Source organism: Anas platyrhynchos, chromosome 6 (genome assembly GCF_047663525.1).
Source record: "Anas platyrhynchos isolate ZD024472 breed Pekin duck chromosome 6, IASCAAS_PekinDuck_T2T, whole genome shotgun sequence".
Lineage (NCBI taxonomy): Eukaryota > Metazoa > Chordata > Aves > Anseriformes > Anatidae > Anas > Anas platyrhynchos.
Genome location: NC_092592.1, coordinates 30,824,886 through 30,850,835, shown reverse-complemented (window position 1 = coordinate 30,850,835; position 25,950 = coordinate 30,824,886). Strand labels below are relative to the sequence as shown.

Below are 25,950 nucleotides of genomic sequence, written 5' to 3'. Positions count from 1 at the left end.
TGGAGATAACAGTGAGATTCAAAAGGAATAATCTCAAATAATAGGGAAAATGAGCACCTGCCAGCCACAAAGCCATTAGTATCAGGGCTTTTATCTTTGCCACAGTTAAGTCTGGAGACGCTGACAAACTTAACAACGCAGCAAATAAAACGTGGTGAGAACCTAACTGGGAAGCAATTCTCCTCACTCAGAAAATGCTGCCACGGAGTTTGGAAACTCGTGCTTCTAGCAGGAAACTCAGGGTCCGATTGCTGGTAACAAACACTGCAAACCCAGCACAGGCTCCGTGGGGTCCAGTTGGGCTCGCAGATGCTCCAGCCTGACACATTGGCATTAAGGGACATGAGCAGAGTGCTCCTGACCAAGGAGACCCCCAGGTGCAGGATTTTGCCTGTGCAGACCACCCAATGCAATTAAATGCGCATCCTTCACAGAAAGGTGAAACCAGGGGCTTGTAAAACCAGATCTGAGAGACAGACCTGGGCTGCTATGCCTTGGGAACTGGAAGGTTCCCAAGGGAACGGGTCACTCACAAGGTTTGAAGCTTTGCTGCCTGCCTCCCAAGGGGCAGAGGGCAGAAAAAGCTGTCCATGGATCCACCGAAACCTGGCCAGCGTGAGAAGACCACGATGGTACAGGGAAGGACAGGGACAGCTCTGCCCTAAAGCTGCGCGGAGAACAGGCAGTGTGTGCAGGAACAATTAGATATGCAAATAAGTGCATTGAAAATTAGTGACGGTTTTACTGTTGTCATGGAGAAAAAAAGCACCCTCCATTCTGGGTCAGACCCAAGCACTGCATTTTGTTTCCCCTCACTGGTGAATAAAGCTGCAGAGAGCACTGGAAAAGCCCAGGACCAGCACTGCCCAGCAGAGCTCCACCTGGGCCTGGAGAGCTCACGGCTTGGATGGGGACGGGAGAGCAACATCACTGAAATAAAAAACCTCCCTGCATCACCCCAGGAAGGCAAAAAAGCCCACGGCAAGCCCACGGACTCCCAGAGCTACCAGGAGGTACAGGCACAGCCAGGAAGAAGCCACCTGCACCATGCAAAGGGCAAGCTGCTCCCCAGGGGGGCACGGATGTGGGGGCAACATGGCACACGGGGTACTCAGCTCCAGGTTTCCTGATCTCCACGGGAAGATCCCGTCCCAATTCACACGCAGTCTTCACCTGGAGGCTCTGTGTATCCCTGGCCATCCCCTGTTAAATGATTGCTGCTAGGATGGCGTTTGCTTCTGCTGCAGAAATGATCGCAGCCCAGCCCAGGGGTGGGAGGGAGAGGGTGTAGAGCACAGGGCCCTGCCCTTTGGGGTCACGGTAACACAGCTCACCCCGCACCCAAGAAACCTGATCCCGTAGCAACCTCCTGTATGGGAAGTGCCCCAATCAGATTTCACTGTGTCAGGAGAAGAACAGTATTTACTCTGCATACAGATTAGTCACAAAACTGGGTCACTTCTTGCCTTTTCAGAGAGCAAAATAAAAAAAATAAAAGCAGGGCTGCTTTTTCAGATCTTTTTGCATCTCCCCCCCTCAGTTTTAAAACTAGGTGATGGGCTGTGGTCACTCCCAGCTGCCTACGCTGATCGCAGACACCTGCCTGTGGTGAGGTTAAAGCACATTACCACCCGCCGGCCTCCCGGTTCTCAGAATTCAGCTCCTCAGCTACTTACCGGTTCTTTTCTAGCTCGTTGTGCGTAGACCTGGAAGAGAAACAAAAACTGGGATTAGCCACCTTGGAAATCTCAGCACTAAAAGTTCAGCCACCGAAAGCTGCGTACGTCCCCGGTGCCACACAGCAGCATAAAGCCAGACAACTACAGAATAAAATCCAGAGCTGTAACCTCAGCCTCCCCTGCCGAGGAGAAATTCCTTCCCTCCAAAGTCTGTGCTTACCTGGGACGTGCAGATCTGGTGCTTGCTGTACCAGATCTTTGTATCTGCCCACCACAACAAGTGCCCTGCCAGCATTCCCTCGTATAGAGGGAATGCTGAAAAGGAAACCAAGCAGAAGCAAAACGGAAGCACACAAGTTCACCCTCCTGCCTGTGATGGTAACAGTGGCAAAAACAACCAGCCAAACAAATGAAAAAGCAACAAAAACCCCACCAGACTTCAATCATTTCACAGTTTCTAACCTAACAGGTTATTAGCAGCCCAGGGAAGGTTGTTGAGGGCTATTTAAAAAGGACGGTCACTTATCCAACGTTCCCCTTTAACAGCAGATCACCTTAAAATAGGAGTAAAAGGCGCCCCAAAGCTTAATAAAAAGGATCTATTTTCTGTAATTTGGCATCACATTTCTTCCGGAGCTCTGAGAAGATTATTCTCTATCCCCCATCTGGAGAATCCCGCAGAGATTTCTACAATTAGGGAACTGAACGGAGGATGTGCTCTGAGGGAAACCCTGCCATAATTAAACGCTCCTCCAAAAAGAGGGAGGAGGAGCACCTAACAGGTGCTAGGACTTTGGCAAAGATGACGAATAAACTGTGGACGGCTGCAAAAAGCAACACAAACGATGCTTGGCTGGCTGTGCCTGCGAGCTGGGGGTAGCTGGAAGAAAGAATAAATAAAGAAAGGAAGAAAACCTGTAACTGTGTGCTTGTGCAACACACCCCGCACAGCAGGGTGAGGGGTGCCCTCAAGTCCAGGTATGTTACAGCCAAAATCCTGAAGCGCAGGGAACTCCCCCAGCAACTCCTTGCACCCGGCCTGCCGACCACAGGACACCTGAAGGGCGGCTCCCAGCAACCAGACACAAACTTGATGCGGATTTAGGCCAGAAAACAACCCCACATCTCCACCCAAAGCCTAAAGCACCACAATCCATTCATCCGGGCAACTCGGATGCAAGTTAACCCCCCGGAGGCCCCGTTACAGCAGTGCCCGGCTGTCCTTTGGAGCACGTTTGCTGCTCTGGTGTGCCCCGTGCTCCTGCAGGAGCCTTCGCAGTCATCTTGGTGCCATCAGCAGCTACGGAGCCAGAGACACGCAACGCCTTGGATTCCTGCATCGTATCGAGCCAATTATCAAGGCCAGTGCTGAAAGAACCAAGTTTGGCCCACTGCTGTGAACAAAATTAAAGCAGCAGGTTCTCCCTCCTCCTCTCACATCGGAGGCTCTTTATTACCGAGCTGCCTTCTGACGAACACCACAGCTGAGAGGGGTCACAGGTTTCTCACCACGTCAGGGAATTTGTGCTCTGACTTTTAAACCACATTGGTGGCGGAGAAAAAAAAAACAAAAACACAAGAAACAGCCCCCCTCAGACTCCTTCCTCCTGCAGCTGAATGTAAGGAAAAGAATCCCAGCAACACCGAGCGACTCCTGTGGGAACGCTGCCTCCCTTACCTGCCTGAGTCTTCCTTAGTTTTACTGGGGACACTTGGAAAAATTCACTTTTCATTTCACCTGGGGACCTGGAGAGCCCCCCTGGCTTCTGGATGAGGCCAGGCTGAATGCCCCAGCTGTGTCACTGCAACACCTTGTCCCTGCCTGCAAGGCTGAGATCAGAGCCACGCAGGCACAGACGTGCTCAGAGAGGAAAACAAGAGCCCACCGTGCCTCCCAGCACCACCTCCAGGCTGCCCAGCACCTCTGCTGCCATTCAGGAAAGGCTCCAGCACTAACTGGCTGCGGGGCTCTCCTTTAAAAGCAGCTTTCTACAGCTGTCGGTTCCTTAACGATGAATTGGGAACACCCGGGCTGGTACCATCCCTAAAAATTTCGGGAACGTTACATAAGCGGGAAAATACTAATGAATACATTTTGAAAATGGCTGGGGAAGAGATCGTGAAAGAGTTTTAGATGCTTAATGTAAAGGAGCCAAGGAAACAGCAACAGGAGCAATCCTCATCACAACTTCACCACCAAAAAGCCAGGAGAAAGGGAAGTTTATCCCCCTTTATCCCAGACACACACCAGCAAGAAGCAGGGAAGCACAACCATCAGGCATGCCAGTGTAAGGTCGGATGAACCAACCCAACCCTTCTGCACCAGTCACCGGGATCCTGCCTGCCTGCAGCCCTGGCACAAGGTGAAACATTAAGCCAGGCTGAATTCCGTCACTGCAGGAGACACCATGGATAATTTATGATGCTGTCTTTGTTTAAATAAAACCCCTCTTGCACAGGTAAAGGCGGCCAAACGTCCTCTGAGCAGGGGTAAGGCAACAAAACAAACCGTGACAGGGAGAAACAGGCTCTAAAGAGCAACAAATTCACTCATCACTACTTTGGTTTGGCTGTTTTGCTTCTAAATTGTAATTAAAATCACAAAGCTGCCCCACGGCATGAAACACAGCTGACCTTTCAGTTTTACACAGTTTCACTGGAAGGTTAAACCGTGTAAAAAGGTTTTCCCCACCTGCCCCTGTTGACACCTGCTTGGCCACCAAACTGCCCTCCTCTGTGCCTTCTCCCGTTCTCCCAGCCAAGACCCACCAGCCCTGCTGGGACCGCTGAGCTAACCTCCTGCCCCCTCCTTCACGCAAGGCTTTTCTCAGAAACGACTTCCAGTGGAAACAGCCGAGTGACAGGACAAAACAAATCCTCAGCTCCTCTCTTCTGTTCCAACTCCACCTGCGTCCACAAAGCAAAACCTTATGGCTGAAGGATCTCAGTGCTCTCGCCAGGGCTTCCGACAGCAGTGGAGCACCCCCCAAAGCACCCCCCAAAACCAAGTGCACAGCGCTGGGAGGGCTGCAGGGAAGCTCCAAGGACAGCAGTGGGTGAGGCCTTGCAGCTGCCGTCGGTGGAGCTGCAGCCGATTCACCTGGCCCAGCCTCTGGCTCGGCTTTCTGTGGCTCCGAGGCTGACGCGGTGTCGGGTTCCTCCCCAGGCCCTGATCAAAGCTGCTTGCCCAGGATGGAGTCAGATCGCTTCCAAAGTTCACATTCTCCGTCTCCAGCAGCGAAGGGGACAGAGCCGCACGGGCATCTGCTGCTGTTTGTTCATCTTTGGGGAAGGAGAAACGGCCCCGCGGCCTGTTTGCAGCTCAACGAGGGGCCGAGAGCTCCTTCGTGTGGCTCACCATGACTGCAGAAGGGCACCCACCCCTCTGCTTCTACACAGAGTCCCCAAAGCCTCCTGCAACACTGTCAAAAACAAAATGATTAAAGAAGATGTATTGCACACCTCCCTTAAACCATCACCTCCCTTAAACCATCACTTCTGTCTTTGGAAATCAATCCTTCCCTACTGTGTCAAAGAAAAGACGCCAGTCACTGAATGCTTCAAGGTGAAAAACCCCCCAGTCCAACCCAAAACGAGCCCTCGTGCCAAATGAAACAAGCCACCCCCACCAGCAGCACAAGGTGGCACCGTGCAGCTCCCTGCCAGCTCTGCTCCTGCTCCACCTGAGAGCCCTCGAGCAGGGGCTGCTCCCAGCGAGGGGAGAGCTGCCCCGGCACACACACACAAACTCCCTCTCGCCGGGCCCTGCGTGGCCAAGAGGAGCCGGGGTTGCCGAACAAGCAGCTATTCAATATTTTGTTTTCTCCTCATTGTTCCGTGCGTGGCCTCGAGCCAAGCCCTGCTCTGAATACAGAGCCCGGGGTTTTCTTACAGGCTTTTCGGCGCTCTCACCCGGAGTGGGGCTCGGCACTTCGCGTGTTTACTGTTAAGCATCCTCGATTTCCAAATGGGAAGCTAAGAAATGAAAAAAAAAAAATGTAAAAAAATCAGAGCTGCAGCTTCTCGTTTCCTCCAGCGTGCCTGTGAAGCCCCCCCCAAGGGCCTGCTTTTCTGGGCCACTTCACAAGTTCAAAGCACAGCTCCCCCCTGGTGCTCCTTGCGGCTGTGCATCCTCAGCACTTCTGCAGCTCGCAGCCCAGGCTCGTACCTTTGCACTGCCTCATTCGTCTGCCTTCAACTTCTGTGACAAGTAAAGGTCCTGCAGAAACCAAAACCACCTCCTGCCCTCCCAGCCCGCAGCTAACCACATCAGAGGGGCAGCTGCACGCGGAGCAGACACGCAGGCTGCTGTCTGTTCATCGTGGGTGGCACCTTCGCCATTTCAGCAGGGAAACCCAGGCTCACCCCCCTTGGGCACATTGCAGCTGACACCTCCTGTAACGGCTTAGAATTTGGCCAAATTATGGCAGATTCTCACAGCTCAGGAAAAAAAAAGTGTTCTCCATGCCTTTACCAAGGCAAAATTTTTAAATAAACCTTTTCAGGACACGGTAAGGAGAAGCATCAAGTATCATAACATCTCAGTATCTCTGCTGATGACCTTTTCTCTGCTGAATATTCAGCTGCATCAGGGAGCGGGATAAGGCCTGATGCTGCAGGAGGCTTTGTAGGACTGCTGTCCCAATGGCTGCCCGCAGGTCCCACGAGTCCCATGGCTCTTCCAGAACCAAAATCACTGTTGGTGATGCCTACACGGCAAAGAAAATGAATAAAAACACAGGGCAATGTTCAAATCTACCTAGAAGACAGGATCCTAAATTCTCTCTTCCTTCAATCCAACACCCCGATGCTGCTGCCTCCTGAAAACAGGGCTGGAAGAGCGCGTACACCCCGAGGTACAGAGGGCAGGAGCCGTGCAGGTTCGCTGGCGTGCCCAGACCTTGCAGCGTTTTTGTGGCCAGCTCAGGCTGGGATCCAAGGGCCCAGCAGCCCAGCCCTTTGCCCTATACCGTGCTGCTTCCCACACACCCCGTTACCCTTTCGAGGAAGGTGGTCATAGCCAGAAATAGCCTCCGCGGTGTCATCTGCAGTGCTACAGCCTGCTTGGGGAGAAGGTACGCGTCTCTGCAGCCTCTCCTGACCTCAATACTCTGCTTGCAGATGCACCGGGGAAAGGGAGGCTTCTTGACTGAATGTCACCTGCCCGAAACCTTCCCTTTGTTTGAAAAGCAGCTGATGGCATTTGTATGGCCCGGGGCCAGGCCAGGATTTCTTCACCTACTTCTCTTTAAGGTGTCAGCTCTCCCTCATGCTGCAACCACGCTGCTGCGATGCTGTGCCTGCAGATGAAGGGGGAAGTGTTCTTGAAAGCAGGAAACACAGCAACTGTCAGCTACGCTTTGTCTCAGGGAAACTGAGGCACAAACACACCGGCTGCAGCAAAATCAGGAGGAAAACCCAGCTCTCCCGATGCCCGGGGTTACATCCTGGCAGCAGGGACATTCTCAGCTCCGATTTTCTCTGTTCTTACAGCTCTGGCTCAGGAGCAGCAGCAACTAAGCTGAAGGCAGCGAGGTGGCTGCCTCCCACTGCTCCCAGATGGCCAAACGCTTTGTGGAGCAGCTCAGGGTGCTGCAGTTTGGAGCCTGATGGTTGGAGGCAAAGCAGCAGTGGTGCCACGTCACCTTACCATGTCCATGCATCACTTTATGGCCGTCCAAGCAGCTGGGCAATGACTGCTGGGGTAAGAGACAGTCCCAACGTCATCTGTCCCTTCCCAGAACTTGTGGCACTCGGTTAATCCCTTCTGGGTGGAGGAGGATAAATGAGAAGCATTTAGAGGACAGCTGAACACTTTATGCAGAGCAACTTTAAACAAAAGGGAGGCCAAAGGACTGCTTGCCATGGAGCAAGCAACAACGTATAAACCAGGAATTAATGCTGAGAATCATCACGTCTACTTCAATCTGGATTCAAAAAGCGACAGAACTGAAGTGAAATCACATCCATCCAGAGAATGGAAGTACAGTGGGCAGCACAGAAATGAGAGATGGGAATATATCCAGCGGGGTGGAAAAAACAGGCCTGTTCCCTCCACGCTGATCAACGAGGCAGTGTCTCAGAGAGAAGAGATCCAGGCAAAAGCCAGCCAAGTGCACAGCCCCAGAGACCCGCAGCCTCTGATCAAGAGAGTCCAAAACAGTCAACAAAAACAAATCCTATCTTTGTTGGTTCAAAGCGGGTAGGGGAGCAGGAGCCAACTCTCTCGAGGACAAACAGAAGTCAGGCTTTGAATTTGGGCAGAAGTTTGTCAGGAGGGATCAGGAGATAATCAACAGCGGGAACTGCAACAGGCGAGACAATTAACTCAGCAGCACGACATGAAAAGATGGCCCGGACTGCTTGGGTCAGGAAGAGAAAGGGATTTGAGAGCTCCACCAGGAGCAAGAAAGGAGGAACGGGTGACAACCAAGTCACCACCAAGCAAAGGATCAGGTCGGGTTAAACAAGTCACGAAGGATAAATCCTGCATGTCCTGTGGATGAGGTGTTTGGGAAGACCCCAAGCAGCACCACGTGCTGTTTGTCACTGCATGAGCAGTGCTGTCAGCAGGGCAATCAGCCCGCACCGCCTCTCTGCCTGGGCAGTGCTGCAACACCACAGCACGTGCCTGCAGAGGCTTCCCCCAAACCTGGGAGGACAAAGGGATCACGAGCTTCAGCCACAGAAATGATTCACCCAGGCAGATCCCACAGCGCTGAATTGCAGCTAGGGTGCCGATAGCATCAACAGCTGCCTCTGGTTTGCATCAAGGTCTCTCTGCACGACTTTGACAGTCTAACGAGATTGCAAATGACTTTTTACACCTACTGAAGGCATCAAAGTCTGAGTTCTGCCCAGCACCAGGGCTTTCTGCAGCGCAGATCACATAAACAGGGTGCCAAAGGGGAACGAGGCGGGTTCCCCAGTGGAAACACACCGGCCCTACTGCATCCGGGGGCCTCATCCCTCAGCAAGCAGAGGGATTGGAGGCTCTCACACCACTTGCTGGGTTCCCCCTTACTTTCTGGTATCCCATCAGCCCTATCCTATTTCCTTACGTGCAGACTCCGACGCAAATTCCCTCAGGAGAGCAGCTGGGGACCTGCTCTGATCCATGTTCTGGTACTAACCTGGAGAAGGCAGCGGGGTTTTCACAAGGGGTGCTGTGCCTCCTGTGCGTTTGCTGTAGCTGCTGTTCCACCAGCTCGTTCCTGAGGGCCAGCCTTTGGTCCGCAGTCTGCTCTGGTGCCGCAGCCAAGCCACGAGAGGCCTCTCCTGTGCTACACGCAGGTCGTGCTGGCAGCGGGGCTCTCGAGCACAGCTTGCCTTGCCAAGTGAGCTCAGGAAACAGAATGGACCAAAAATCCTTTTTCCCAACCTAACACTCAAACCATCGCTGTGCTTTCCCAAAGAGAAGTCATGCTTACACCTAGTGGCAGTCAGCACTCATCCCTCGGAGCAGCTCTCCCAGAGCAGCATTCCTTACCAGCAGCTCAGCCTTGTCCACTTCTCCTTCCTTGAAAAATTACCTACGGGATTAGAAGACAAGATCCCACCCCCAGCTATTTCCAGACGAGATTTCAACAACAGCACGAGGATTCCAGATAGCCACCTCCCTGTCTGTGCACTACCAAAACATGGCATGAATCAAAGCAGGCGGAGCAGGCACAGCTGACCTCATGCATCCTCCCTATCATACACGTGTGCATTTGTACTGTACGAGGCAAGCCACCAGCAGAGCTCCTGCCCCAAAAGGCTGGAGCCACAAGCAGTCTCTACACCCAGCACGTTACACAAAGGCCAGATCCTAACTCACCTACACACAGAGAGCCAAAACTCAGCTCCCACTAGCTGTGAAGTGAGGTGTGAGTACAAGAGGATTAAAAAAAATACCCCAAACAAATAAATATCCATAAACAAACAACTGCTAGAGGCTGGGGAGGGGGCAATGAACCCCCTCTGATAGAAAAGGTGCATTATATTTACAGCCGTGCCCAAGCAAGCCTTCAGGACCCCCCCTGCATAGAGAGGTGGGGTGGCACAGAGCTGCTGCTGTGGTAAACCAGGCTTCCTTGTGCACCAGGCTGCCTTGCACCTACAGCTGCCACAACCTTTTAGCTTCTGCACCCATGTTTGTGAGCCTGCAGCACACAGAGCCTTCGCCTGGGGCACGTGAGACACCTTCTGCACACCCACCTGTGAGAGCAACAATATAGAAATCGAGGAACTGCATCACTGGAACAGCCAGCCGGGCACAGAAGCCCAGGCACCCAGGCTTTTAGGTCACCCTGTCCAAAACGCCTCACCATACCCACTGCAGCTGCCACCTCCAAGCTCTGCAGGCAGCCTGCTACCCGGTGTAGGTGCCTGGAAGGCCCCTGGGACACAAGGGAAGATAATGGGAAGAGAGGAAAACAAAAGGAAAAAGAAACTGGAGAGATCAAACCCTCCCCAAGGAACTGAGCTTAGATTCTCTGAGTGCCCCTCTGGGAGGGCTGAGGGCTCTCCGCGTCCCTGGAAGGGTGCTCGGCATTTCCCCAGGATCAGACCAAGAAAATAACAGGCTTCTCTACATGCCTGAGGAGCTGTGAAAAATACAAATGACAATATGATGATGTTGGAATGTAATTTCAGATTCTCTTATAAATCTTACCTTTATTAGACTGATTGTATTTCGAGTGAAAAAAAAAATCATTTAGCATCCCTGCTGTTTCTTTGCTGCTCATGCAACAACTCAAATTGATTAAAAACTCTTCTCAAATATTTTTCAAAAATACATAAATATCAGACCTGGCTCAACTATAATGCATTTTTCTAAAGGATATATATATTTTGTAAGTTTCCTTTGTTTATTAAAAATTCCAGGTCACAATGACTGTGGTTCCCCACATGTTTTTGCAGGTGGGTAATTTTCGGTACCTAAACATCTCTAACTAAAGCCAGGACTGCACATGTTTAAATACATTCAGATTTTAAATCACAGCACGCACTGCTAGTCACTAATCCCAAAAAGGTCTTTAAAACATCCATGCAAAACCCCACGCATACATCTAGATAATGCCCGAGGATCACGGAGGGGGATCCCTGTGCAAGCTGTCAGCTGCAGGACTGAAACAAACAAAAGGAAGAGAGGACCTGAGCCCAAACATCCTTATTTAAAGATGTATCATGTCAATTAGAAATAACAAAATTATGTTTTTTTTTCCCCTCTTAGTTGTACACTCCTGTTTGGGGCAGAACTAAAGTTATTTTGCAGGTGCTGGGAGACTGTCCCTATTTCTTTAAGAGTAGGATTTGCTCCACCAGTGCCATCCAGAGGTGGGCTGCCTGTTCCTCGGCAGGGGGGTATAAATACCTGCAGGTATTTGTGCCACTACACCACAGGCTCTGTTAGGAAAAAAGTCACTGTTGTTGCAAACAGTGAGCAGAAATACTTAAACTATGAAATAAAGAGCATCGAGGTTATGTAAACGCTTTGTGTCTCACACTCATGGTTTGTTTGGTTCAATAAAGACCAGCAACAGCACTCAAATCTCTCAAGTACTAAAGGTGCATATACTGATATAAAAAAAAAAAAGAACAACTGTGCTTTGCCAAGGTTGCTTGAGAGTCTTTTCCTTCTTTTCCTACAGGAGGCTTTTCAATGACAAATCTGCACTAGATTTTAAAAGAATCTTTTTTCTATGCTAATTAAACATTTTGAGACAAAAGTCATCTAAGAAAATAGCTCGCCCAGGCCTGAAATGTAAGTTTCATCCCCCATCAAGGGCCTGGTATTTAATTCAAAGTCCATGTGAACCTCACTAGGCAGCGCTTCCTGAACTGTCCCGTTGATTTGAACAGGAAGGGATGATCCAGAGCCTTCTTTAAACAAGGCTAATGCTGTACTCGGCGTCACACCAGACACACTGCAGTGAATTTGGAGGCACCCTGAACTTCACAGTTGTCACTTCCCGGCACGGCAGCCATCTGGAAGGCCTGCCATCTCCCACAGCAAGCGCAAGCTGCTACGGCTCGCCGAAAGAAACTTCCATTTCCAACGGCGTGCACAAGCTCTGAGAGCCCCAGCACTGCTCTGCTCGCTGTCCCAGCAGACCTTCCTCAGCCCAAAAGACGAACGGGAGGCAGCACACAGTGCCTACAGCTTCCGTGCTAACGAATCAAGGTGGTACTCAGGCATTCCTTGTATTATGAAGGTCTTAAATAAGGCTGGAAAGTATCATTTCTGCCTCTCTGTTGCCTTACCCTCACGCCACAGCCTCCAACATGTCAGCCCGTCACGCTAAATAGCCCCTTGGGCTGGTCTCAGCCCAGAAAGGCAGCTCAGGGCTCCATGCTGGCAGGGCACACTGAGCACCCAGGGAGTCCTCCGCGTCCCTCTCCAGTCCAGAGGATGGAGGATTTGGTGCTAAGGAGCTCCTGAGGGGGATGTGCTCGCAGCCCTCCTCTGGAGAAGGGCAGGTTGCCATGACAAAGGCCTTTGAGAGAACGGTGTGGGATGGAAAAAAGACACGTGAGAGACCTAGGAGGGAAAAACACAGATCTCAACTCAGCATTTGCCATCATTTCTCAGTAAAGAGTGACTGGGATTTGGGACTTTTGTTTGTGGGAATTAGGAAAGGACTATGGCTGCCCTGAAATCAGGAGAGGGCGGATGAACAAGGCAGACAAACACAAACATGCAGCATAAAAAGAGCCCAGGATGTGCTGATCCTGAGGAAGAAGAGTTCCCCACAGCAAGGCATCCTTACTTCACTTCAAACATCCTTTGTTATCAAAAGCTGCCCAAGCAGAATCCCTGTAAGCAAAGAAAGGCACCTTTCTCCATGGCCTCTACGGGTCCCTTTCCGATGGCTTTAAGAAAGCTTTCACCACCTGAGCCACCTGCCACCATTTTATGGATTGCACAAGCCTCCCTGCAGTAAAAGCAAGCTTGCAATTGCCTTTGCAAAATTGTACTTTGTTTCTAGAGTTTCTTTGTGCCAGAAATTCTCAACAAGGTCTGAACACTTCTACAGAAGGGAGGGAAAAAAAAACAACAAACAACACAACGAAAAGGCTATCAGCTAGAAGGGAAGGTCAGCTCCTACCACTGCATCAAGTGTTAGGCCTAATCTGCTTGTCTATTCTACGTTTAACAAGCCAAGAAATATGGCATTGTTTAATAAGTAAAGTGTCAAAAACATGGAGCTCTACAATCACCAAGCAATCAGGAAGCTGGGAAATCCTACTGCCCTGAAAGGCAGAGTGAAAGACAGCTTCAATTTCCTGAACTGAATTTTTAACACGTTGCATCTAGCAGCCAGTCATCTCCCTCTCTCCCATTTGTTGTAGGAGATCCATTTCAAAACATCATTTCCTTGCTTCAAGTCATGCCTGTCATTACAATCCCAAAGCACTCAGGCTGCACACACACTATCCCTTAAGAGCAGTGACTTCTGGGTTGGAAAGGCAGCATCAGCCGTGTATAATGGGAAGAGCTATCGCCTGTCTCCTCCCTACACCCCGCGCACAGATCTCCCTCTTCCACTTCCCTCTGCAGCATCCGAGCCTTGGCATGGAGTCAGCTGGCGGTGCCACGGATACAGCTCCCCTGTGTCCCTCTGCTCGCAGCACCACGCATCCAGAAGGGATGCTGTACTCGTGTGTCCCAGCTCTGAATCCCCCTGTGCTCAGACTTTTCCCATTTTTTCCCTGCTGGTTAAGCTTCTCTCCTCTCATCTCCAGCTTTCCTCTTCAGCTCGGTCCTCCCGTCCAGCCCTGCACCCCACGCCTTCCTGCCCGTGTCGTACCTGTTGGCAATACTTGCATTGCTGCCACTGCCGCTGTGTTTCCTTGCCCGGCTCAGCCTCCGCGTGGGCTTTGGGTCTTGGAGTCCAGGACTTGAAACTGAGGGGAAGGTCGAGGCATAGCCATGTTCGCACTCTGCACAAGAATCAACAGGCAGGGCATAAAAAAAAGGATCATTTGGGAAAAAAAAAAAAAAAGAAAAAAAAAAGAAAAAAAAGAAAAGGCAGCTGGCAGGCCTCGTTGCTAACCCGTCAGCCTAGCTGGGGAGGCCCCTAAGCACAGGGAAATGACTGCTGATGTATTCAGGGGGAAGTGGAGCGGAGGTGGAGAGAAGAGAGGAAGGGGAGTGCGAAGGCTCTGCCGGCCTTGGGGGAAGGCCCGCGTCTCCGGTACCTACACACACCACAAGAAGCCACCACGGCCAAGGCTGCCTCGTCCCTCTCTTCCTGTCCGAGCTGCGTGAACCGAGGAAATCAGCCCCGTTTCTCCGTGCTGCCGAGGTCTCTGCAAAGCCAGAGCCTCCCACCCCATCCCTGCAGCTCCCCAGCCGCCGTCCCCTCGCCTTCCTCCCAGGAGCCGCGCTCACCTCCGCTCCCCTTTCTCCCCACAAAGCTCCCACCTCCACCACCACCGCCTGGTAGAGGCTCTCCCAGCCCTGCCCCTGAACCTCAGCCCCTCCACAAGACAATTTCAGCCCCCGTTCCTGCCGTTACCTCTCTCCCTTCGCTCCAGATACTCGGCCGCCTCCAGCAGCCGCTGGATGTTGATCAGCTGCACCTGCTCCATGCCCCGGGGAGCCGCCCGGGGAGGGGGGGGCTCCAAAGGCTCCCCCAAAACCCCCCCAGCTCCCTCCTGGATGGATGAGGATGAGGATGGGGAGCCTTCCTCCTCCTCCTCTTCCTCCTCCTTCTCCTCAGCAGTGGCCACGCTGCCCCCCCCCGGGGCCAGTCCCGGTCCCCCCCCCGCCTCGCAGCACTTTGTTTACCTCGGCCGGGCGCTCACGGGAGAAGGGGGCGCAGCGGCATGGGGCTGCCTGGGAAATGTAGTTCCTGCCTGCCTCTGAGCCCTGGGGGATGGCGGCTGCCACCGGCATTCACCCCTCTTTCAGCTCTGAGGCGATGGCGGCTGGCCCCGAGGGGGAGCAAGGAGGCAGCCCCCCGTGGGCTCAGCACGCTGCCGGCTCGGGGCCTGCAGCCGCTTTGTGCCTCTCTTTACAAACTTCCAGGCGTGGAAGTACCCCGAGTGGGGTGAGAGAAAAGCCAAGAGAGGCTACACACACAAAAAAAAGCTGCAGAGTGGGAGCTTTCCGCATCTCGGCTGTGGAGATGTAAAGAAGATGAGGCGAGGCGCACCTCGAGCCGTGCTCCTGACAGGAGGCAGCAGTATGGGACACACACCCCGACCCGAGTACAGTCCTTCAAGAATTTAGACAAAAGAAGGCCCAGACAGCAAGTCTATGTACTAATGAAGTCATTTTGTGTATCTGAAGCACCACATAAATAAGTGACACTTGGCCTCCTCAATATTTTAAAGAATCCTGTCACACCTACACCTTGCAGTCCCACCTCCACCCTTCCCAGTGGCTTAACAATACTCTTACATCCCGACTTTCCTACAGATACACACCTTTGTGATCACATCTGTGACCGAATTTCACCAACATTAACGTTTTTTGGTATGGAGCTTAAAAACTATTAGTATTTAATTGTATTATACCAGTCTCCAAAATACTTTAACTATACCCTGAAGTGGAACAATAATCACAGGATGTTCAGAAATGACCAGAACATTCAGAGTCATGATTGTTTTCTTGGGGTTATTTTTCACAGCTCTGAACCTTTAGGTTGTGACTGACCACATTTTCGAGCATTCCTCCAACAGAACAGGAGCTGAAAAAGTACCTTCAACAAAATAACAAAACCCAGAAAAGCTCAGATTCTCAATGGCTTATGTCTCTTAGCAAGAGCTTTAAACAGAGCATAAAATATCAGGAGACTCATGGTAAAGTTGTAAGACTTGGCAGTAGGCCTTGAGAAGGCCTGAAAAAAAGTGCATTTAGTTTAGTTAATTTTTCTTCAAGCGCATTTCTCTGATTCACCATTTCAGAGGTTTCCCCAGAAAACTGCAGGCTTGCAGCTGATGGAAGTAAAAATAATACCACTATTCAGCTCGCACACAACCCCTTTCATCTCTGAATCTCAAAGGGCTGACTTGGTTTGTTTCTCTTAAGACGGGACAGTTAAAAAAGAAAGGAAGTTGGAACACCTTCAGGGCCGTACTTCCCTCATTCCACCTAGCAGAAAAGCAAGGCCCAGTCCTCACCCAAGCAGGACAACCACCACTCACACACACACGGAGCCAGCCCAGGAGGCTCGTAAAAAACAGCTTTTATCCAAGGGAGAGCTCAGGGAAGGAAGTATTCTTTCCGTCTCTCTTTCTCTTTTCTATACTGGAAACTACTGATAGCACAGATAATTAACAGCACATGTTAAGACTCAAATTTGAGTAGTCCCAGGGACTACTTCTGTGCTCTTGGATTTCTCACAAAGGGAAAAGGATGCAGGTGCACGTGCGGCTCTGCGACAGCGGGGTTAACACAAGAGCATTTCTGAGTTCCGACTGTACATCCTGCTTCCAAAACCAGCAGTGTTTGCCTTTCAGGATTAGCAATACTAAGCATCAAAAAAAAAAGAAAAAAAAGAAAAAAGCAAACCAGCAAACCGTGACTCAAAAATCACTGCAAGACAAGTTGTTGTCAGCAACCACCACCACTACCTTTTCACGTGGCGATGCGTGCAGTGGCTCTAGGGATTAAGTAGGGAAAGCCACGGCTGTAGTATGAAGTGGTAATTTAGGAGTCTAAGTATCAGCCTCCTGGAGCCAAGGTTCAAGACACAAAATAGAAGAGTACGGAGGAGGAGGAGGACATGGGTGCACGTGGTGAAATAAATCAGCACCAGAGTAAAGAGCAGGATCAGTTCTTTGTGCAGTGATGTAGGATCAGCTCTTCCATTTACACATCAGCTCAGCTTCCACATCTTTGTTTCTTAAGTAAATAATGTACAATTAAAAAAATCTGTGTGGAACAAAGACAAATTTGAGAGTAAACTGCGGGACATCTTCCCAAAGCCCTACAGAGGTAGGCAAGCCAACCACGGAGCCACAGTAGGTCTGCAAAATCTTTCAGTTGTCATCCCAAGTGCCAGTGTGGGCAGGTCAGCCCGTAAAATGCCAGATTTGTATGTGACAGAAACAAAAGTGGGTGGAAAGTGAATGGCACGAAGACGCCTAGTGCTATTCAACTGCTGACCAAAAAACCCCCAAAGTCACATTTAAAATGTGGTTGAGCAATCCACGGGCAATGCTGGGGAGGGGCTAAGGGAAGAGTATTTTAGGGGAGAATGAGATCATTTAATTTAGTGGCTCCAAATGATCTGTAAGTACAGTTTTCTGATTATAAGTGCTTGCTGCTTGGCATCCCTTCTGGCAGCTGTGATTCACTTTCATTGTGTGTTCTGCTGTTTCGCCCTTTAGAAAGGGGCTTTTTACATTTTATTAAATGGCACTTCGGCAGCCCTCCATTTCCAGCCTTAATAATGGATTTGTTAATCTCCCTGATAGCCTTTCCCTCCTCCTTAGCAACAATTTAAATATCCAAGAAGAAATCTGCAGTGCAGAAATCAATTAATATTTACATCTGAAATGCTGCTGTGCTATTTTAATCAAGTAAAACAGATGTGGTCTGTTTTTTACCACCACCACCACTTGCGTTAAACTAGCTGCTTCTATCAGGGGAATCTTCTAGGAGCTTTCCAGAAAGTAATGTTTTAAGCTCCCCAAGACGGCAATGACTTCAGTTTATTTTTTTCTTTCCACTCTGCAGGAAGGGAAACTGAGGTGTAAGCAGCACATGAAGAAGGCACACCCTAAGCTAGAAGTAGAACAAGAATACAGCTCATGAATCAAGATGCCCAACCCTCTGCTTTGAGCACGAGGTTTAGAAATAACACAGGGCTTTGCAATCTGGGTGTTATTTTCAGCAAGGGCAATACCTTTGGTTAAACTGCCTGGTTTCCCATCCCTTGGTTGTTTTTTTCTTAAATCCTCCCATCCTCAGCGCTTTGCAAAATCAGCTAGGAACATGAACATGGCAAAAGTTGCAAGAGTTTCCTTTGCCCACCTTCACACAAACTCTGCAAATCCTTAATCTTGCTTTCAAAGCCTTGCAACCTAACACCCCTGCAACTAAGGCATGAACAGAGATCCCCGTGAGGAACCATTTTCTGCAGCTCTCAAATCAGTAAAAAGATTCACTGGAGTGTGGAACAAGCAAATTTTTGGTGAGAAGAGCTCCATAAAACTGCCCTGTTTTTCTAGCCAGGGGAAGAAGATCTATGGCACACCTGAACATGCCATCTACCAGCACACACTAACAACCACGTCTCCGTTCCCATACCCATCTCCCTTCCGATGCCTGCAATACCTTTGGTAAGGGACCTACAGCGTCTACAGGATGTGGCCTCATTTCTCATCGAGGAGCCTCGTTCTTTTGCAAGGCATCAGATAATCCCTCGCAGCACTCCCACTGGTGCCTGGAACCCATCCAACGGTGAGGACAGAAATTGCTCGCAGCCAAACCACCTGGATACCCCCGAGTTTGGACAGGAATGAAGCGCATGCTATACACACTGAGTCAAAGAGCAAGCCCTACCGATCGATAAGGCAAAAAGCCACAGGTGTACTGCCTCTCCGGGCTGCTGGCTTGCTCCCAATCCTCTGAGAGATGTGTTGCTGTTTTCAGACCCGCGCCGTGCCCCAGTTCCTTGTGAGTCAGTGCCTCGTTCTGTGACTTGGGTCAAGTCACTTGGCTAACCCGGCTGCAAAATTAAGCAAGAGGGCCGCCCATAAATAATACAGCACATACAGGATGGGGTCCCTCAGCTTACTAATAGTAAGGTCGGGTTCTCCAGACAATGGCGCTTCTCTGCCAGCTCTGAGGATGCTCTGCTGACAAGGGACGTGATCGGTTCTCAGTAGGGCTTCTGGCACGGCCCCACAGCTCCACCTCTGCCCCATCATTTCTCCTGCTGTGGCTTCCTTCTGCATTTTATGACGAGGTCCAAGCAGCCTGAGTCAAAATAACCCAACCTGGAAGTAGCTAACTCATGAATCACTGTGGCCAGGTCACGAACCAGGAGGAATGAAGGAGGCTTATTGTGAGCTGGATGAAAAATATAGAAATGAAGGAGCCCTGTACTGCTCCAAATACTGCATCAACCTAAGATCCAGGACCACCTATACCGACCTTGAGGCCCGGGTTCAGCTCTCATTGATTCATGGGAGCTCTGCACACAAACTTAAGGCAGTCTCGTATCCTTCTGCCCTCTACTAATTACAGGTTTCTGATACATCTCTGCTTTGGCTTGTCAGAAAAAGACCCCAAACTGCCCCAAAAACAATGGAGGGAGCCACGTGATGAATACAGTGTTGACTCACCCTCAAGGCTCAGTTCTGCTCTCCTTGAGACAGGATTATTCAAGAGCAAAGGACAAACCTAGGGTCACCTGTTTGTTATTCCTGGTCAGAAGGTCACTGAACAGAGGCGGCACTTGAAAGTCAGACCACAAAGAAGATCCAGCAAGCTTCTTGTGAGGGGCTGAAGTCCTCTGTACACACCTCTACTAAACACGTGAATAAGGACACCGCTGTCAGGGAGGTTTGCTCGCCTTCGTGCTTTTAGAGGAGGATGTGACAGCGTGTGTCTGTATCTGTAGTGAGATCAGTGTGTATTACGTACCACGTCTATTACAGATAAAGCATCACATCCAAAGAATTAATCACGTGTGTTTATGCAACCTTCCACTGACATAAGCATGAGTCCACGAACACACGGGTAATGTCTGGCACATGCCAACCCCAGCTGAATGTACTTCAGGTCCCTCTCTCTAAAGCCATCTTCCAAACTTCAATAACTTCAGCTGCTTTCACACATTGCTACCCCCCTCCAGCCACACACCGTTGTGAAGGGGCATTGGCAGAGGTTACCCACGCACCAACGGCGCTGCCCTCAGCACAGCTTTCATTTCTGAAAACAGCCAGAGTCATTTTTCATGTGATGTTTCCATTCCTTTGATACCGAGCTACGATTCCTAGAAACAGGTCATTTGGAAACCCGCCCGTGTCAGTCAGCGAGGTGTGCTGGGGCTGCGTCCTGTGGTCTCGCCTTGAGAGCTGCATCACCAGGCAGGCAGCGCTCATTTCCAGCGGAGAAAACCAGAGGAAAGACTTCTCTGTGATTTCAGTACCTAAAAACACCCCATTTTTCCCAAGCAGTCTGAAAATGGGACTCCATCCTACCCAGGCACTGCAGTGTACTCCAGATAATGTTGCAGACCCACACATTCTAGTTTTTAACAAAGCAAATGAACACCAAAGCAGTGTTTTACTGTGCTGAACGGGCACCACTGAATTAGTGTCCCACTGCTCCAGACCTGACGGTACGCTGCAAATGCATCTAAGGGGGAGCTGGTTAAAAAAAAATAAAGTCTTATTTTCTGAATTTCTGAAAGGGGATTCAGAGCTGTTCCTACACCACTGGAAGGTGCAGCATGTGGGCAGGGAGACAGATCGCCTCCAGCTCTCATGGGGCTGCTCCACCAGGCAGCACCCACCCCTGCTTGGGACAGCGCTTTGAGGTGAGCAACCTGTACGGCCAGCAAGGGCTCAGGAGAACAACTGCAGGCACTGAGCACGGCTTTTTAGAAACAGTGTGAACTACGATCCCCTTCCAGGCTCACCATTAACAGCCCCATCGTTAGCTCCCAAAGCCCTTCAGGACGCACGCACTATCTGCATGATGAGCAGCGCTACCCCATCAGGATAACGCATGGGCTCTACTCCCAACCCCTGCTGCTTCCCCATCCCCAGCACCTGTCCTGGCCAGGTGGAGCCAAACATCCACCTGCTACCTCTGTTTGTTTTTTGTTTTTTGTTTTTTTTAACAGACCGTGTTTCCTTGGGGCAGGGCGCCGTCATTCCCCTACGTGCACAGCACCGAGCCCAGCAGGGCTGTGACTCAGCCGCCTTCCTGGTGGGAGTCACCCCAAAATAGCTCCTTGGAGCCCTGCCGAGCGCCGCGCTCAAATGACCCGGGCAGGCTGCAGGAAGCAGGAGGGTGCTGAGTCTGCCTGCCGCCAGCTGGGACACAGCTCCCGTCACCCAACTTCTGGGGCCGGCCTCCTTTGTTATTGCTAATTGCCAGGTAGGAGACGGCACTGATAAGCGAGGAGCCATTATCAGCAGCTGGCAGCCAGCGAGGGGTGCACCGAGCGATCCTGCCCGCTCTGGCAGACTAAAGGGCAGCGTATCCTCCTGCTGCAATATAACCCGAGCCGAGCACGCAAATCTCTCCCCAGCCAGGCCAGGTAGATACCCTCGGACGTAACCCTCCTGCCCCTGCAGCTGTTCTCAGTTCAAACCGGGCCCGTGGTGCTCGGAGGTTGTTTTCCAATTCCAGCAGCGTTTCTCTTTGTTTGGGAGCAACACGTCAAAGCCGCCTGTTCCACCGCGGCCACGGCTCCAGCAGCACGCTCGATAGCCCAGCCCTGGGCTAAACGGGACTTTTCAACCTAAAATGTCCCGATTGCCAACAAAAAAAAATTAAAAAAAAGAAAGATGTTGCAGAATCTCCTAAGAGAAGTGAGGAGTTTAATTGCTGGGACCGTGATTATCGTCAGCAGAAGACTCAGTGAAAACAACTTGGCTGTAAACGCTTTCTTTCCAAAACAACGCAACAAAAATCCCGCATCCCCGTGTCCTGCTCACGCAGCACAGCCGGCAAGTTGCACCGCTCAGCCCGTTTTTTGGTTCCAAACACAAAAAGGACGCGTTTTTCAACGAAGCGCACGGTGCTGCTCGCTCCCAGCCTTTCCCTGTGTACGGCAGCCCCTGGGCTGCTCTGCTCCTCCGCTGCGCGGCTGTGCAGGCTCATTATGAAACGACAAATTGTAAACGGGAGGCGAAAACCCAAGTTTTGGGGAAGGGGAAAGCAGCCTGGCCGGACACCAGCAGCAGCAGCGGGGGGGTGGTCCCGCAAAGTGGGGGTGCCCCATGCGGGGGCCCTATGGGCAGTGGAGCGGGGTGGGGGGGGCGATGCTGTGATGGAGACGGGGTGAGGGATGGCGGGGCGCTGCTGCTGGGAAAAAGAAAAAAGGGGAAAAGGAAACGCAGCTGGGAGAGGAGGAGGAAAAAGGGGAAAAAAAGGGGAAAAGGGGAAAAAAGGGAAAAGGGGGGAAAAAAGCAGAGAGTAAAAAAAAAAAAAAGAAGAGGAAAATAAAAGGGAGAAGAGCAACATAAGAGGGGAAAACGAGGAAAACAGAAGAGGAGAAAGGACGAAATGAGCCAAAAGCGAGAGGTGCGGGGGGGGGCGCGGGGACACAAGGGCACCCGGCAGCCCCGGGCTCACCCCGCCGCCCCCCCCCCCGCTCCGCGCCCCGCTCAGCAACACGTGACGTCACGGGGGGGACCCCGGCGCCGCGCATTGGTGGAGAGTCGCGCCTGGCCCCGCCCCTCGGGAGGCGGCGGCCAATCAGCGCGCCGCGCTGCCTCCATGTGCGAGCCATGCGCCCGCGGGGGGCGGGGCCGGGGGCTGCCCGCTCGGGCTCGGCGCAGCTCCGCGGGGGCGCAGCGCGGCTCAGCCCCGCGCAGGGCGCTCAGCGCAACAACGCCGCGCAGCGCAGTGCAAAGCAAAGCAAAGCAAAGCAAAGCAGCGCGGTGCAAAAAGCAAAGCAAAGCAACGCGATGCAACGCACAGCAGCGCCCCGGGGCACGGCGGCCCCTTTGTTCGCAGCACGCCTCCCCCCCCACACTCCCTTCGTAGCCCCTCTTCCCCGCTCCGCGCTGGGGCATGGCGCAGTGTGCGCGCACCCTCCAGCAGCGGCAGGCCGGCCGCTCGCCCTGCCCTGCCTTGCCCTGCCTTGCCCCGCGGCTACCTGGCGAGCGCCGCCGCTTGCCTACGTGACTGTGCCGATGCCCCGGCGGGGGCAGCGGGGACGCGCCGCCGCCTCCTCCCTCCCCGAGGACCCCCCCCCAGGGGCTGCGGGACACCGGCCCCGGCCGTGGGGCAGCGGGGACACACGGCAGGGGGACCGGGCACACGGCAGGGGGACCGGGGACGGGGGGGTGCCAGCCCCGCGGCGCTGCCCCCCCAGCCCCGAGCAGTGCATTCATGCCCCCCCCCCATCCTCCCCGTCTCGCTCACTCACTTTTATTCTCCTTCTCGATCCGCTCCAGGTAGCTGGCGGCCTCCAGCAGCACCTGCACGTTGCGCAGGAAGGTGTCCATGCCCGCGTTGCACAGCTCCCCCAGGGGGCAGCGGGCCCCGCCGGCCGCCCCCGCTCCCCCCCGCGGCTCCCTCCGCGGCCGGCCGCGCTTCCCCATGCCCCGGCGGCTCCCAAGCCCCGGGCCCTGCACGGTGGCGGCGGCGGCGGCGGCGCTGCGTGTGCGGCCGTGGGGCCCTGTGCGGCCGGGCCCGGCGCCGCCGCGGTCCTAGCGCTGCCGCTGTGGCGCTGCTTCGGGCCCCGGGGCCGCCGCCGCCGGCCCGCCCCTTCCCCGCTCCCCGACGGGGCGGCCCGGCCCGGCCCCGCCTGCGGGGAGCTGAGGCGGCGGGCTGGGAAGGTGTGCTGCCGCCACGGGTCGCCCCGGGTCGCTTCATGTCGCTTCATATCGCCTCATGTCGCCCCGTGTCTCCTCATGCTGTCCCGTGTCACCTCATGTTGCCCCATGTAGCCCCTTGTCCCCTCATGCTGCCCCGTGTCGCCTCACGTCACCTCATGTTGCCCGTGTCGCCTCATGCTGCCTCATGTTGCCCCTTGTCACCCCATGCCGCCTCATGTCACCCCATGTCGCCTCATGTCGCCCCTTGTCGCCTCATGCCACCCCGTGTCACCCCACGTCACCTCATGTCACCCCATGTCGCCCCATGTAGCCCCTTGTCGCCTCATGCCGCCCCGTGTTGCCTCATGTTGCCCTGTGTCGCCCCATGTCGCCCCACACGTCTTCCTGCTGCTCTGTCCCCCCTCAAGGCTGCCTGTCGCTGTCACACCAAGCTCTTAGGGCCACCCGGGGGTCCCCAAGCACAGCCCCGGCTTCACCCCTCGAGGGGTGCTGATGCCACATCGGCTGAGGCTTCTGAGCTGTGTTTTGAGGGGATCCCCGGCTGCGAGCATGGCCCTGCTGCCTCCCGACCCCACATCCAGCCACGTCAGGGAGCGATAATTGGCACCTGCGGTGGCACGGGGACCTGAGTCACCCCAGGAGCGGGCTAACCCCAGAGAGCAGCGCGTGCAGTGATGTCCCTCAGGCTCCCCAGGGCTTTGGGGAAGCACGGCTGCAGCATTTTGGCTGTCACACGTGCCTCGTGGGGCATGCGCCCACGTGCCAGCAGCGCCATGCGCCCACCACGGTCCTTGTTTGAGGTGACGGCACTGTGGCTTTCTTTGGGCATCCATTCTTGGCCACCAACAGCAGCAGGATGCCAAATTGGCCTGGCTGTCCTCATGCTCTGCTACCCACCCCTGTAGCAGCCCCAAAGCACAGCTCCCACGTGGATACAGGTCTGTCCTGCCTGCTGCTGCAACATTCCCTGGGGAGTAGGGTCGGGAGACAGCAGCACTGCCACAGGGAGGGCCCGAGGAGAGGCCGGGGTGCCAGGTTTCCACGGGAATGGACCCAGGAGAAATGGGGTTTCCAGGGGATATGGGCTGGGTTACATGCAGGGGCATTTCCATGGAAATTTCCCCTGCCAGCGTAGCCCCCACTCTCTGCTCCCACTGTGAACATGAGGGACGGGACAAAAACTAAAGCACTGAGGGAGGAGGTGTTGCAATATCGTCGGCTCCACACACCCAGCGACTGCAGTACGGCACCCCCATCCACGTTAGCCAAAATACAGCCAGCTGGGCTGGGCTCTCTTCATTTGCCTTCTTGTTTACGTTGTTTAACCTTTGAGCTCCCCCCGAGGCTTCTCTCCTCAGGGCTGCTCTGTCAGGCTGGCTGCACACCCGCGGATCTGCTCGGGGGAAGCGGGGTGAGCCAGGACGAGGTGCCGGCACAGCCCAGCTGCCCACGCCATCGGCAAACCCTTGCTCCTTTCCTCCTGTCCATGTGGTGGCTGTGCTTGCTGAGCAAGGCTGCAGCATGTGAGGACTCCTTGCCCGAGCTGTCCCCAGGTGGAGGAGGCTGTAAATCACCCCTCGGACAGACAGCGCGGGATGCGGAGGCAGTGGAAGGGTCTGGGGCCAGGACAGCTCTGGGTTTTGGTCTGCAAAGGCTCCTGGACCCACCTGTTCTCTCTCCTTTATGGCTAACGCCATCATAATCCTTTTACAAAATTTCACCTGCAGTCTGCTGCTGCCCTTTTGGAAGGACGAACCTGTTTTCCAAGTGCTAATTGCACTGCCCATCTGTCAAGGGCAGACATTTCGCACTGCTCGATAGCGGTACCAAGATAGTAGGGGGAAAAAAAAAAAAAAAAAGTCTTGAAGGGCTAGTGCATCTCTTCCCTTTTTTTTTGGTGGTGGTGGTGGTGCCACAGTATGTGTGGTCACAGACTAGAGCAGCTGGAGGCAAAGCAGATTTCTGATGGATCTGGGGTGACTGCTGAAGGCTCGATCTCACAGCTGGACCCGGGGGCTCCCCACGCCACCGCCTTCACCAGGGCAGGGCAGCAGGAAGCCTGGATCACTGCTAGGAACTGTGGCTGTGAGGACCAACATTTTGGTTTTTAGCACTTCGTTTCCCACTCCAATACCAGCCTTTTCGCTTCCAAATCCATTTTCTTTCATTTGCAACCTGTTTTGCAAAATAATCTGCCCTTGCACGGGAAGGGTTATTGGCATCACTGCTTGTGGTCACCCAGGTGGCCCCAAGCCCAAAAGCGAGTGCAGGTGGAGGGTGACTCCTCACCTGGGTGCCCAGGTGTGATTTCACCGGGGTACAGAAATCAGGCAGTGTGAAGCAATGCACAGAGATTGGTGAAATCCTGGATTTCATTTTTTTTTCCTGTTTCCCAGCCCATAAATCTTAAAGCTGCCCCAGAGCCAGTGCAGTGGTCCACCAAAGCACCAGCACTTCTCAGGATGCCTGGGACTCCTCCAGCTCTTAGGCCCTCCCCAGCACTCCTCCTTTCCCCTTGACACTCATTCCTTGGATGGTTTATTTATGGGGAAGAAACCAGCATTACCAATCAAATATTTCCCTTGTTCACAGAGAAAGGGGGAAAGGCTCGAGGCAAGAAGAGGCTTGAGGAGATGTTTAAAGACAAAAGATTTCTCCGTCTTCCAGTCAGACTCTTTTTCCCCACTTTTTCAAAGCACAAATCAGACCCCAATCTTCGTTTGGAAGGTTAAAGCAGAGAGGGAGGAATCTTGCTGTTTTCATTTCCTGCGTGCTGCCTGTTTAATTTGTCTTGGGTTTTTAG

The 25,950-nt window shown here is 53.0% G+C and overlaps 1 protein-coding gene across 2 annotated transcripts in view; it reads right to left on the bottom strand.

Annotated features, from left to right (window-relative positions):
• The window catches only part of MXI1 (MAX interactor 1, dimerization protein), a 42,475-nt gene extending 19,429 nt beyond the window's left edge, over positions 1-23,046 (bottom strand). The window contains exons 1-3 of one of the 2 annotated variants that reach the window (XM_027459943.3): positions 22,736-23,046; positions 13,475-13,607; positions 1,677-1,706 (exon numbers count right to left, since the gene is read on the bottom strand). In XM_027459943.3, coding sequence (XP_027315744.1) covers positions 1,677-1,706; positions 13,475-13,607; positions 22,736-22,910 — 338 coding nt within the window. In that variant the 5' untranslated portion in view covers positions 22,911-23,046. Of the gene's footprint in view, positions 1-1,676; positions 1,707-13,474; positions 13,608-14,185; positions 14,439-22,735 lie in introns of those variants that run through there. The other variant, XM_005014475.5, reaches the window with a different exon arrangement.
• Between the last annotated feature and the right edge of the window lie 2,904 nt (positions 23,047-25,950).